This window comes from Pristiophorus japonicus, chromosome 17 (assembly GCF_044704955.1).
Source record: "Pristiophorus japonicus isolate sPriJap1 chromosome 17, sPriJap1.hap1, whole genome shotgun sequence".
NCBI classification, from domain to species: domain Eukaryota; kingdom Metazoa; phylum Chordata; class Chondrichthyes; family Pristiophoridae; genus Pristiophorus; species Pristiophorus japonicus.
Genome location: NC_091993.1, coordinates 118621246 through 118635947, shown reverse-complemented (window position 1 = coordinate 118635947; position 14702 = coordinate 118621246). Strand labels below are relative to the sequence as shown.

The following is a 14702-nucleotide window of genomic DNA, read 5'->3' as shown; positions in this document are numbered from 1 at the left end:
TAGTGCCAAAACGTCCACCTGAGAGGTCAGACGGTTTCATGTCTCATCCGAAAGACGGCACCTCCGACAGTGCAGCACTCCCTCAGCACTGCACTGGCGTGTCAGCCTAGGTTTTTGTGTTCAAGTCTCTGGAGTGGGACTTGAACCCACGACCTTCTGACTCAGAGGCAAGTGTGCTGCCCACTGAGCCATGCCTGACACTTATCCTGTAACTAAGTGTCATGGACTTCCACACCACTGGGTTGGATTCAACCCAGATGGGAGAGGCAACATGATAATATGCAATGGCTAGTGTGCTTACATGGTCCCTATGCAAATCCTACTGGGTTGACACCAGTCAAAACGATTTACTTACATCACAACAGTAATACCGAGTGCACCTAGTGAACGATGGCTGAGTGACCTGATTTTGAACTGACAGACATGCACAGAGTGCCTAGATATTAATCTTACACAGTGCCCAGGGGGGTGCCCTACAAATAACGTGCGCTGTGTTTCCTTACGCGCTGGCAGATTCTGCTTTCAGAGCAATGCATTACATGGAGTACTTCCTCGGCTATTATTAATACACTTTTATAATATTTCACGTGCCTCTTTTCTACTGAAAAAGCAGAACCAGAGGCACACGCAGCACTGGAGCATATAACGGAAACAATGTGGGGGAAGGGAAGAGAGTATTTTGAATAAATTGCCTCCAGCAGCGTGGCACAAGTAAAGCTCCATTTGTACACTCGTGTCTCTGCTCATTACTTAAATCCCCTTCACTTACTCACTTGGCAATTTCCTCCTGTAGGGAGTTCCTTTCGCGATCAAATACTCTTTCAAGGAGATAATTCTTCTAATCTCTCATCTCATTGTGTACGGTCCTACAGTTGCCGCTTTAAGTTACAGTAAAGGGTGTGACATCCGAATCCGGAAACCTCGGGGCCGAGGCCGTTCCGGATTCTGGGTATTTCTGGATTTCGGAACGTCTTTGCCTGGGCCGAGGAAGGTAGATAGGAGAGGTCAGCCGGGCGGTCGGAGGTTGGGGGGGGGGGGGGGGGGGGGGTGTGGGGTCAGTCGGGTTGAGGCTGGATGGCCGGAGGTCGGCGCGTGGGGTCAGTCGGGTTGAGGCTGGACGGCCGGAGGTCGGGGGGGGGGGCGTGGGGTCAGTCGGGTTGAGGCTGGACGGCCGGAGGTCGGGGGGGGGGCGTGGGGTCAGTCGGGTTGAGGCTGGATGGCCGGTGGTCGGCGTGGGGTCAGTCGGGTTGAGGCTGGACGGCCGGAGGTCGGGCATGGGGTCAGTCGGGTTGAGGCTGGACGGCCGGAGGTCGGGGGAGGGGGGGCGTGGGGTCAGTCGGGTTGAGGCTGGACGGCCAGAGGTCGGGGGGGGGGGGCGTGGGGTCAGTCGGGTTGAGGCTGGACGGCCGGAGGTCAGGGGGGGGGGGCGTGGGGTCAGTCGGGTTGAGGCTGGACGGCCGGAGGTCGGGGGGTGGGGGGTCAGTCGGGTTGAGGCTGGACGGCCGGAGGTCGGGGGGGGGGCGCGTGGGGTCAGTCGGGTTGAGGCTGGACGGCCGGAGGTCGGGGGGGGGCGTGGGGTCAGTCGGGTTGAGGCTGGACGGCCGGAGGGCCGAGCTGAGGCCGAGGCAGGTAGGGCGAGCCAAGGTCTGGAGATCGGGGGAGGTCAGGCTGCAACGCGATAGGCCGAGGCGGAGGCGGTGGGGGGTGATTTCGGAACATTTTCCGGTCTCCCGCTACAGATCGGCCCGGTGTCCGGATTCTGGAACTCCAGATACTGGACGTTGCACCTGCACCAGTTTGCACAGTGCAGTGGCGAGGGAGTGCTGCACTGTCGGAGGTGCCGTCTTTTGGATGAGATGTTAAACCTCAGGTGCTGCTCTCTCAGGTAGACAGAAAAGATCCAATGGCACTATTTCGAAGAAGAGCAGTGGTGTTATCCCCGGTGTCCTAACCAATATTTATCCCTCAATCAAGATAACAAAAACAGATTAGCTGGTCATTATCACATTGCTGTTTGTGGGAGCTTGCTGTGCGCAAAATGGCTGCTACGATTTCTACTTCAAAAGTACTTCATTGGCTGTAAAGCGCTTTGGGATGCCCTGAGGTCGTGAAAGGCGCTACAGGTGCAGCGCCCCGAATCCTGAACCCTCGGAACTGAGGGCGTTCCGGATTTTGCTTTTTGCAGGATTTTGGAACGTCTTTCTGAAGTTACGAATCTGGAAACACCCGAGCCCAGGTTCAGGTATTTCCAGATTTCGGAACGTCAGAAAGGGCTGGGGGGGGGGGGGTGTGGTGGTGCTCACCGATGACCTGTTTGGTTCGCTGGGCGGGGCCCTGCTACCATGGAGGAGTTCCTTGTCTGGCCCGAGGTAGGTGGGGTCGGGCAGCTGAGGCAAAGGGGAGGGAGGGGGGCCGGGGCGAGGTCGGGCCGTTCGAATTCGGGGCGGGCAAAGTCATGGCAAAGTCGGGGCGGGCGAAGTCGGTTTGCCAAGGCGGGGGAGTCCGGATATCAGAACATTTTCCGGTTTCCGGACCACCCCGCCACGGATCGGCCCGGTGTCTGGATTCTGGAACATTCTGGATTCCGGAACTCCGGATTTTGGAGGTCGAACCTGTATATAAATTAATGCCTGACTTTCTATATTGGAATCAAACTCTGCACTGCTGAAGTTGCCACACCCATCCTCTGTAACCGGTGAGTTGCTGAACTTCCATCACACTCTACAGCAACCCTATCAAATCTGCGTCTAGTTACATTGAAAGGCTCTATCCGACACCGTCACTGTCCGGAAACCAACCCTTTGTGCAAAGATGCTCAAATATAGAATTGGTCATCACTGGTCTTGGCTTGACTTTCGCCATCCTGTAATTCTATAAATTAATATTCCCAATGTGATATCCCCAATGGAAAGGACTGCATGTTCCATAGATTCTGAATCACTTATGGAGGATAAATACATTCTATGGGTTCAGAGCCTTCTCCAGAGGCTAGGATGAATTCTATAGGATCGGGACCCTCAACATAGGGTAAAGAGAGTTCTATAGGTTTAGGGCCCCTGGGCAGGGGACCAAGTCCTGCTGTGTGTGTCATTTCTAAGTTTTCCAGCAGAGACAGCTGGATTCCAGGCTGTCCTCTTACCCAATATCTTGCTGATGCTGGAGTTGTGCATGTCAGGGTAAGTCTGAAGAATCTTTCTTCGCTCGTCCTTTGCCCATACCATGAATGCGTTCATGGGTCGTTTGATATGTTCGTGGTTGCTGCCACCTCTGGATTCGTAGCCTTTCGACCCCGACAGAGTCAAATTTCCTGATTCAAACAGATAAACAAATGGATGCATTAGAATACCAGCGGGCTTTCTTCAACCTGGAATGGAACAGGAATTCCTCATGATAGGGAGATTAAAATAAAGAGTGCTCTTTCAGATAGAAACACCAACCAGCACAGGAGGACATTACATGAATGCACGAAGCAGCTATTGTATTTAGCCTCCTGTGCATGGAGGCAAATTAAAATGGCTGCCCATTGCATCTCACTGATTCCCAACAGTAGGAAGCAGCATCATGCTACACACCTTCAGAGTCATTGCTGCTGTTAAAATCTTCATTCCCGCTTGCTGCTTTCCCATCATCTCCTTGTTTTGCCAGTGGCGACTCCGTTACTCTGGAATCCTGAAAGGCACAAGTTGGAAGGTCACAGAGTTAGACTTAACGGGGGAGAAATTGGTCTGATTTATGCCTCCCGTTAGCGCCTGTGGGGGGGGGGGGGCAGTAACGGGGGCGCTGAGGGGTTACCAACCGGGGCGCGGCGAATTCACGGATGCCTGCGAACATTCCTGCCGATTTTGCGCTGGCGCTAACACTCATCATCGCACTCTCTTGCGCCCCATAGATTGTGATGTCATCCAGTGCGGCGCGCACTGTTAGCGCCCTGGATGTGATATTCGCTCCCGCCCCCTGCAGCATCGTTGGGCGTGAACAACGGCAGCTGCAGGAGGCTTTGTCACCTAGGCTGGTCACTTGGGGAATGCTATTTAAAGGTCAGGTAGGACAACATTTATTTCTCTCACCGGTCCGGTGCCTCCTGATTTCTTTTGACCCCCACAATTCGTCAGCCCACCACTCTCAAAGTGCTCGGGGCTGCTATGCCCATAGCGCAGGTCCCATGGCCCCATCGACAGAGCACGCACAGTGATTGAACCCATCACTGGCCCTTCCCTTTCAGCGAGTGGAAGAGCTGTGGAGGCTGAGTCGCTGAAGAAATTCAAGGTGGAGATAGAGAGATTCTTGAACTGTAGCGGAGTCAAGGGTTACGGGGAACAGGCAGGAAAGTGGAGTTAAGGCCAAGATGAGATCAACCATGATCTTATTGAATGGCGGAGCAGGCTTGAGGGGCCAAATGGTCTCCTCCTGCTCCTATTTCTTGGGTTAGTATAACTCAATGAACCAGCCCTTGCCTATAGGATTTTTGAGGTTTTCCTTCTCCGCATTGCAGGGGAGAGGGAGTAAGTCACAGAGGTCAGGCAGGGTGAGGAAAGGCGGAGCACCTGGGGAGAGGGGACCAGGTGAGGGAGGGGTTAGAGCCAGTCACACTGTGGGAGAAACAAGTAAAGCAAGTGATGCAACACTCTGGGTGGAAGGAGGTGAAAGAGACTTAGGATTGAGCCAGGCACACGGCAATGCTGCATGGGGGGGGGGGGGGGGGGGGAACTGCACAGAACACATTGGAGTTCAGAAGAATGAGAGGTGATCTTATTGAAACATATAAGATAATGAGGGGGCTCGACAAGGTGGATGCAGAGAGGATATTTCCACTCATAGGGGAAACTAAAACTAGGGGACATAGTCTCAGAACAAAACTGAGATGAGGAATTTCTTCTCTCAGAGGGTTGTAAATCTGTGGAATTCTCTGCCCCAGAGAGCTGTGGAGGCTGGGTCATTGAATAAATTTAAGGAGGAGATAGACAGATTTTTGGGTGATAAGGGAGTAAAGGGTTATGTGGAGCGGGCAGGGAAGTGGAGCCGAGTCCATGATCAGATCAGCCGTGATCTTATTGAATGGCGGAGCAGGCTCGAGGGGCCAAATGGCCGACTTCTGCTCCTGCTCCTATTTCTTACGTCCTTATTAAAGATGCATGCGGATAATTGGAAATGAGGGGAGTTTGGGGTGGGAAGACGAGAGGAGAGAAGCCATCCAGTCACAGAACAGACCCTGCCCCGCGAAGAGTAGCAGTGACCCAGTTGCACACCATCTTGCTCCAGGAGACCCATTTGACCCAGATTTGAGCTTCCGACCACGTAGTCTCTCCACCACTAAGATCACCTACTTCCACCTCTTTAATATCACCCGCCTCAGCTCAGCTGCTGGGGAAACCCTCATCCATGCCTTTGTTACCTCGAGGCTTGATTATTCAAACGCCCGTCTGGCTGGACTCTCACCTTCCGCTCGCCGCAAACTCGAGCTCATCCAAAACTCGGCTGCCCCGTGTCCTAACTCGCACCAAGTCCCGCTCGCCCATCACCCCCTGTACTCGCCGACTTACATTGGCGTCCAGTCCGGGCAGCGCCTCAATTTTAAAATTCACATCCTGGTTTTGAAATCCCTCCAGGGTCTCGCCCCTCCCCATCTGTCTAATCTCCTCCAGCCTCCAATGCCCCCCCACCCCCTCCGAGATCTCTGTGCTCCCGTACCATCAGCGGCCGTGCCTTCTGCTGCCTAGGCTCTCAGCTCTGGAATTTTCTCCAAAATCCTCTCTGCTCTATTAAGACACTCCTTAAAACCTCTCTCTTTGACCAAGCTTTTGGTCACCTGAGGCGCCTTGGGGCGGTTTATTGGGTTAACGGTGCTATATAAATTCAAGTTGCAGCAGTAGGAGGTAGTGGGAGGGGAATGGGGTAAAATTGCACAGAACCCTGGAAGGAGCTGGTGAAAGGGCGAAGAGGTTAACTTGACCCACAGCACGAACAGAAGGTGGAATAAGGTTGTTCTGGAATTGGACAGACAAGTTGAACTCTTCCTCCTCCACCCAACACTGACCTTGTCCTTCCTGCTATTATTTACAACCGGACTCTCCATAGCCCGGTTCTTCCCAAGAAACATCTGCTTTGGACTCTGCATGGCCTTCCCGACAGCATCCTGCTCGATCGGATAACCTGGGGAACACAAAACAATTCAAACTAAAGTCAGAGGGACAACTCACGGCCAGATTCTTTTCCATTCCGAAAACGCAAATCGAACTCATTGGAAGAACGTTCCCTCGGTCCTTCCCCAACAGGTGCGGAGACAGAAGCTTCCGGAAATCAGTTCAAAGAGGGGTTTCAGTCAAGGCAGTAGGAAGGGTGTGACAGCAGGGCCTGGGGGTTCCCGGGGTAGGGATGTTCCTGGTCATTACCCAGTGAATGCTGCTGGGAAGGGTAAGGACGGCTGTTGGCAGGACAGGATCAGGTTCTAAGCTACAACACTCTCTGCAGCTCACTCTGTGGCTGGCACCCATCGTGTAGGCTCACGTGTGAAGAATGGCGTACTCGAGGGCTTCCTGGCACCTGCAGATCTGTCCTCCAATTGGAGGTGAGCCTCTGGACGAGGACATGGGAAACAGGGGCGAGGGGAATTGTGGAGTGGAGAGAAAAAAAAAAGCAAAAAAGAAAGCAAAAAAGGAAATGGGTGCCATGATTTGGTAATGCGGTGGTTACGTGACTGGACTGGCCATCCAGAGGCCTGGACTAATAATCCAGAGAGCACAAGTTCAAATCCCACCATGGCAACTTGAGAAGTTGAATTCAGTTTAAAATTCAAATCTGGATCTAAACAGTAAAAGTGCCCATGAAGCTGTCGGACTGTCGTTAAGACCTAACTGGATCACGAATGCCCTTTAGCGAAGGAATCCTGCCGTCCTTACCCAGGCTGGCCGAGATGCGATTCCAGACCCACGGCAACTTGGTTGACTCTGAACTGCCCTCTGAAATAGCCGAGCCAGGTCACAGAGTTCCATCAAAACCGCCGCCAGTGGTTCAAGAAGGCTACCCACCACCAGCTTCTCAGGGAAATTTGGGATGGGCAATAAATGCCAGCCTTGCCAGCGATGCCCACCTCCCAAAAATCAAAATGTTTTAAAAAAATTGAAAATATTGCAATAATTTAGCCGGGCCTCTAAGAACAGGTCCATTATTGTCAGTCATCCGAAATAATCCAACAATCAAATTTAACAGCAACACAGATATTGCTCCTCTTTGGTGCCAATTTACATAAGTGACACTTAAAAAGGTAGTGTATATTTTATGATGAGCGTTTCAGCAAAGGGAAAGGAAATTCCAAACAGAACTGAGTGTGCAAGATTGGTTAAAAACTGGGGAAGAACTTTGAAAGGTTATATTGGAGGACAAGACCCTGTTCATAAGGAAATAAGAGATTGGCAGATGGGATTTGCGCGGGGAAGTGGTGGGTTTGTGGTTGGAATCTACATTAAATGATATATAATATAATTATATCATTCTCAGGATGTGGGCGTCGCTAGCAAGGCCAGCATTTACTACCCATCCCCAAGGGAAATCATGCTTGACAAATCCCCTAGAATTTTGTGAGGATGTAACTAGTAGAGTGGACAAGGGAGAACCAGTGGATGTGGTGTATTTGGACTTTCAAAAGGCTTTTGACAAGGTCCCACACAAGAGATTAGTGTGCAAAATTAAAGCACATGGTATTGGGGGTAATATACTGACGTGGATAGAGAACTGGTTGGCAGACAGGAAGCAGAGAGTCGGAATAAACGGGTCCTTTTCAGAATGGCAGGCAGTGACAAGTGGGGTGCCGCAGGGTTCAGCGCTGGGACCCCAGCTATTTACAATATATATCAATGATTTAGATGAAGGAATGGAATGTAATATCTCCAAATTTGCAGATGACACTAAGCTGGGTGGCGGTGTGAGCTGTGAGGAGGCTGCTAAGAGGCTGCAGGGTGACTTGGACAGGTTAGGTGAGTGGGCAAATGTATGGCAGATGCAGTATAATGTGGATAAATGTGAGGTTATCCACTTTGGTGGCAAAAACAGGAAGACAGATTATTATCTGAATGGTGACAGATTAGGAAAAGGGGAGGTGCAACGAGACCTGGGTGTCATGGTACATCAGTCATTGAAATTTGGCATGCAGCTACAGCAGGCGATGAAGGCGGCAAATGGCATGTTGGCCTTCATAGCTAGAGGATTTGAGTATAGGAGCAGGGAGGTCTTACTGCAGTTGTACAGAGCCTTGGTGAGGCGACACCTGGAATATTGGGTTCAGTTTCAGGCTCCTAATCTGAGGAAGGACGTTCTTGCTATTGAGGGAGTATAGCAAAGGTTCACCAGATTGATTCCCGGGATGGCAGGACTGACATATGAGAAAAGACTGGATCAACTGGGCTTGTATCCTCTGGAGTTTAGAAGAATGAGAGGGGATCTCATAGAAACATAAAATTCTGACGGGATTGGACAGGTTAGAGGCAGGAAGAATGTTCCCGTCGCTGGGGAGTTCCAGAACCAGGGGTCACAGTCTAAGAATAAGAGGTAAGCCATTTAGGACCGAGATGAGGAGTAACTTCTTCATTCAGAGAATGGTTAACCTGTGGAATTCTCTACCGCAGAAAGTTGTTGAGGTCAGTTTGTTAGATATATTCAAAAGGGAGTTAGATATGGCCCTTACGGCCAAAGTGATCAAGGAGTATGGAGAGAAAGCAGGAAAGGGATACTGAGGTTAAATGATCAGCCATGATTTTATTGAATGGCGGTGCAGACTCGAAGGACCGAATGGCCTGCTCCTGCACCTAATTTCTATGTTTCTATGTCTATGTTTCTAAGTTGCCCTTGAGAAGGTGGTGGTGAGCCGCCTTCTTGAACCGCTGCAGTCCGCGTGGTGAAGATACTCCCAGTGCTGTTAGATAGTGATTTTGACCCAGTGACGATGAAGGAACGGCGATATATTTCCAAGTCAGGATGGCGTGCGGCTTGGGAGGGGAACTTGGGAGGTGATGGTGCTCCCATGCACCTGTTGCCCTTGTCCTTCTAGATTGTGGAGGTCACGGGTTTTTCGAAGAAGTCTTTCATGAGTTGCTGCAGGTTTATTAACAATCAATATACAATCTCCAGTTTATTGTCACTGAATAAATGTATGCAAAGGACCAATGCCTACAATACAGGGCACCATCAAAGTTGAAGAGAGCAAAGAAGAGCAGAGGGTAAATCAGGAAGCAATGGCTGAAGATCGCAGGAGCATTTAGACACTGAAGGAAGCAAGCCGATCTACTCTTTTGAGGTCCTAAGAAAGAGTTAGAGTAGGAGGGAGAGCAATGAGCCTTGATGGCATCTCAGGGAGGATGGAGGGAGGAGAATGTGCAGGAGAGCTGAGGAAGAACCGAGGGAGAGAAGTATCAAAAAAGAGTGCCCATAGTAACATTTATAAAATAGAGATGGTCAGAAAAGTGTGTGATGGAGACAAAGGTTGGATGTTAAAGGCAAGAAAAGGAACATCCAACAGAAACAAGTCTTTCCTTGTACCTCAGAGTTAGAGAGGTTAAAAGGGCCACTTCAGGTAATGGGAGCCATATTTAAATCCTTGGTTTATACTTTAGCGAGAGTTAAAAATGGTCGAGAGGAAATGTTTGGGATGAGAAAGGAAAGCAAACAGTTTGGAGGCAGCAGTAGCATTGGTGAGATAGGATTTCCATTTGAGATCAGAGACAGTAACGTCAGTAAGAACAGATCCATAGAACAGAACAAAAGTGAAATCGCATTCAACAGTACAAGTCTGTACTCAAACATTTTACACAATCTCATCATCAAGCTCTTCAGTTACAGGAGAAGTTGATATGAGTGAATGATTTGCCAGAGCAGGTAGACAAAGTGTTTGGCCTGGCTTTGTCTCTGGAGATGGGCTGAGGAGAGAGAGGGAAAAAGGGAGTGGGAACAAAAGAGAAAGAGAGAGAAAGAGAGAGAGAATAAGTATTATTTGTACCTGCATATATTATTAGAAACGAGTGTTACCCCTACCTTCCTCACACTCAAACGAGTCTGTTAACTCCACTCCTCTAATTCATGGCTATATATCCTACCATTGGCTGGGAAAATTGTTGACCAGCCAGAGCTGAACATGGAGAGCAAGTGCATTTCCAAGATGCCATGTGTGTTGCCATCTTTTGCATTAACTCAATGCACAAGGCCACATGTTGAAATATGTTAACTCTGAGCCCAGCAATCCCTTGGATCTATATCCCACCACAATAACAGGGAGAGATGATTCTCAGTAGGTTTTAGTCCACAGTGGGACACAGTCACTGCAGATCAGCAAACTCATTCTTTGAACCAAAAAGAGCATAGTATTTAAAGGGTTAACACTTCTGTTTCAAATGGCAGAGAGGAATTTGCAACAAACGCATTGAAGTGTCTGCACAAGATCATTTATAGTCATTTCCAGGTTAGAACTTTCCTTTGTAAAATTTGAGGTCCAAATGACAGACCCAGAATTACAGAAAGAAACACTTGCATTTATATAGCACCTTTCACGACCACGGGACGTCTCAAAGGGCTTTACAGACAATGAAGTACCTTTTGAGTGTAGTCACTGAGGTAATGTGGGAAACACGGGCCAATTTCTACACAGCAAGTTCCCACAAACCGCAATTGAATAATGACCAGATATTCTGTTTTATTTTGTGATGTTGATTGCGAGATAAATATTGGCCAGAACACTGGGGATAGCTCCCCTGCTCTTCTTCGAAATAGTGCCGTGGGATCTATCACGTCCACCTGAGGGGGCAGATGGGACCTCGGTTTAACGTCTCATCCGAAAGACGGCACCTCTGACAGTGCAGCGCTCCCTCAGCACTGCACTGGGAGTATCAGCCTAGATTTATGTGCTCAAATCCCTGGAGCGAGACTTGAACCCACAACCTCTGACCCAAAGGCGAGTGTGCTACCCACTGAACCATGGCTGACACTTGAAAAGAACAGGAGAGAAGAGGAGGCAAATCTCAAAGGGGCTAGGCCACATTCAGTATGCACAATGACTGAGCAGTGCGTACTATCGGTTCAAGTTGGTGGGCTCAGTGCCTTTATTCCTCGCCCATTTTCCTTCCCAATGCCTGCAGAATGGACACTGCTGTCTGCTGTATTCCTGCAGGACAGACGATTCCCTTCACCTATTCTCAGTTTGGCTTCGTACAGCTAGTCGTGCTGTCACTGTCCACATTTCTAGTGGTCTCAGACTTTTCTCCATCTCCCCAGTGCCCTTGCTGGGATCACCCAGGTTTTTGGGGGGAGCGGGAGGTGGGTGAAGAGGTGCTAAATGGGGGGTACAGTCGGCTAGGCGATAGTCTTGGATTTGCTGTTGGAGGAATGCACTACATTCCTATTACATCAACTAACAGAAAAACAGCCTAAAGGTGCTCTATCCAATTGGCTTCACACACAAGCTTAAAACGTAAAAATGAACAGTTACTGACCCCAGTGATTCCTCCAGAAAACTTCTTTACTTATCATTTCTATTGAAGAAAGGCAGTTGAAAAGGAGAGTTAGTATCCCATTAAACACAATGAATCTGAGCGATTCCTCATCGAACATATCAGCGCCTCAGTCATGTATAAAGTCACAGCCACCCATTGCCACATCAGTTGGGCACACGGATAGTCACTTGTACACTGCTTTGAACAAGGTTTAAGCTATCGACTCCAGATTTGCTTCTTTGAAGTAAGGATTCGAAAATGTAACATCTACAAACAGACTGAACGGCACAACTTGTGTTTTTAACTGCTAGCCATCAATAACCTCCCTGTGGGGATTTCCCCTGTGCTCTATGGGTGGCAAACAGTGATACAAGAAAGCGGTTTACAATTTAATTACACGCAGAGAACAGAGCAAACCTCCTCTCCCTCAGTCAGCGACAGTTGTGAACCACACAAAGTGAGGGGTTGTGGATCCACGAGCCCCCTACAGAGACTTCAGCGCTGACAGTGCGTGCCCATTGCCAAGCTCAGACCAAGCACTCTCTCACAGGGAGAAGGCGAGCGACGTTGAGAATGCCCGCGCTCCACAGATCATCATTTCCACCCAAGCAAGCGTTAGGCTGTCCTGGAGGCAACAGCGTGCCCCGTTTCAGACACGATGCAGTGCTCGGCTCGACAAGCTGGAAAAATAAAGTACGGGACCGCCCGTCAAAAGAAGTCGGCCAAAAAGCCACAGCAGGTCGGGAATGTGCAGCAGAGCAGCTTCAACTGAAAGAATCCAGGCCCATCGCAACAGCGGCAACATTCAGCAATTTTCAAACACATCTAACCAGTAAATGTACACACTGGACAGTTCCCCTGGACCACAACAACATTCCGAACATTCGGGGTTGAACTTCCTATTCCCATGCTTCTGGTTATTGTCTCCCATTCTCCCTCCCAATTCCTACAGAAGGATGATCCTTCTCATCTATATTCTGATGGAAAGAATGCTGTCTCCTATACTGTATAGAAAGGACGCCGTCTCCTATATTGTATGGAAAGGACACTGTCTCCTATATTGTATGGAAAGGACGCTGTCTCCTATATTGTATAGAAAGGACGCTGTCTCCTATACTGTATAGAAAGGACGCTGTCTCCTATATTGTATGGAAAGGACGCTGTCTCCTATACTGTATAGAAAGGACGCCGTCTCCTATACTGTATGGAAAGGACGCCGTCTCCTATACTGTATGGAAAGGACGCCGTCTCCTATATTGTATGGAAAGAATGCTGTCTCCTATACTGTATAGAAAGGACGCCGTCTCCTATATTGTATGGAAAGGACGCTGTCTCCTATACTGTATAGAAAGGACGCCGTCTCCTATACTGTATGGAAAGGACGCTGTCTCCTATACTGTATAGAAAGGATGCTGTCTCCTATATTGTATGGAAAGGACGCCGTCTCCTATACTGTATGGAAAGGACGCCGTCTCCTATATTGTATGGAAAGAATGCTGTCTCCTATACTGTATGGAAAGGACGCCGTCTCCTATACTGTATGGAAAGGACGCCATCTCCTATATTGTATGGAAAGGACGCCGTCTCCTATACTGTATGGAAAGGACGCCGTCTCCTATATTGTATGGAAAGGACGCCATCTCCTATATTGTATGGAAAGGACGCCGTCTCCTATATTGTATGGAAAGGACGCCGTCTTCTATATTGAATAGAAAGAATGTCCTCTGTCTCTTACATTCCTATAGAAAGGATGCGGTGTCCTATATTGCTATACAAAAGATGTCCTTTGTCTCCTATATTCCCACACAGTTCATGCTTTGCTTCACCTTGCTCTACTCAGTATGTCTGCAGAAAGATGTTACTGTTTATGGGTTTGATGATTTCAGATATTTCTGCCCTCATCAATGAAAAGTCACTCAAGTATGGGGGTGGCGGGGGGAGAGGGGTTACTGGGTGGTATAGTCAGTTAGACAATGGTCTTTTCACCTCTCAAACCAGAGTTCAAGTCCAGCCCAGACTGATGGAATGAGAATTTCCTCTGGATATTGCCCCGAGTGTGAGTCATCTTAATACCACCAGAGATTGCTCAGAACAGTCACCAATTTGACTTTGAATGGTTGGTATTGGAAATGAGGGGGAATAAAAACATTGCACTGGTTGGGCTCAGGTATATTGGGGCAGATTAGACTGAGCTTCACTCTGCATCGAACACCACCACGCTTGATCTGGGCGTGCTGAGCTCCGACACTGGGTACCACAAATGGGAATATTCCATTTCCTAGTAACAATGTGGGGGAGGGGGAAGAATAACGTTCATTGACCTCGACGGGCGGGAAGCCCAAAGGATCTGGTTGAACGCCCGTTTGACACCTCAATGGGGAGCAAAATCAGGCGGGGTGTAAAACGAGCTTTGTACCTAGTTTTCCGACGGGCGGGTTAGACTAAGGTTGCCCCCTCTATCTCTTGCCTTGAAGAGCACAAGGTCACACACAAAAAAAAGTTTAAACATTTTTTTTTTTTAAACCAAGTAGGGAAGTCATAATCATCATTTATCTTACCATCCCAGTGGCATATCAACACGGGGATTGTCAAGGAGCCATAGACTTGGTACCATCAAGATTGAAAGGATGTAAAAGACAAGCTAAGTCAGAACAAGTGATTAGATGAAACCAAGCCCAGGCCTGAAACATCTAAAGAGTGCAGGAGGAAGGGAAGAGTGAGGATATTTAAGTAAACCAATTTTGAGGTCCTAGGAAGAAAGAGACAGAGTGAAAGGTGTAATGAATATTGATTTAGATACGGGGTGGGGGGAAGAGAAATGCAGCGAGAAGGAATAGGATTGAAGCCGGTCTATTATCTGCCAAGGGACAACGGGAGAAAAGTTCAGAGAAGTATTGGATAGAACATCATTGATTAAAACAGAACAAAATAGAAAGGTAGCGACAAAGCGAAAGAGAAAGAATGAGTAAATAAGAGAAAGAGCGAGATGGAGACATTTGGGTTGAAGGAGAGACTGGATCGCCCATCACATGATAAGGCTGGTCTTCCAGGAAAAGATGAGAGGGGGACTTGGAAGAACCTTGCCAGATATTGTACAGTGGTCAACCCCTGAATTGATCAAACAGCTGTTGAGGAAAAGTCAGTGTTTTGAAGGAAGAAATGGACCTTCTTGACGGCAACTTCGGCAACAGGTTGTAGGGGTTCAATTTGAGGTCGGATGAGATAGCCAAG

The 14702-nt window shown here is 48.9% G+C and overlaps 1 protein-coding gene across 5 annotated transcripts in view; it reads right to left on the bottom strand.

The window, feature by feature from the left end:
• LOC139228058 (transcription factor SOX-13-like) overlaps positions 1-14702 on the bottom strand; it is a 193893-nt gene that overhangs the window by 14328 nt on the left and 164863 nt on the right. For 4 of the 5 annotated variants that reach the window (XM_070859212.1, XM_070859215.1, XM_070859213.1 and 1 more), the window contains 4 exons: positions 11472-11510; positions 6035-6150; positions 3573-3669; positions 3140-3307 (listed from right to left, as the gene is read on the bottom strand). In XM_070859212.1, the coding sequence (XP_070715313.1) occupies positions 3140-3307; positions 3573-3669; positions 6035-6150; positions 11472-11510 (420 nt within the window). The remainder of the gene's footprint in view (positions 1-3139; positions 3308-3572; positions 3670-6034; positions 6151-11471; positions 11511-14702) is intronic. The other variant, XM_070859214.1, reaches the window with a different exon arrangement.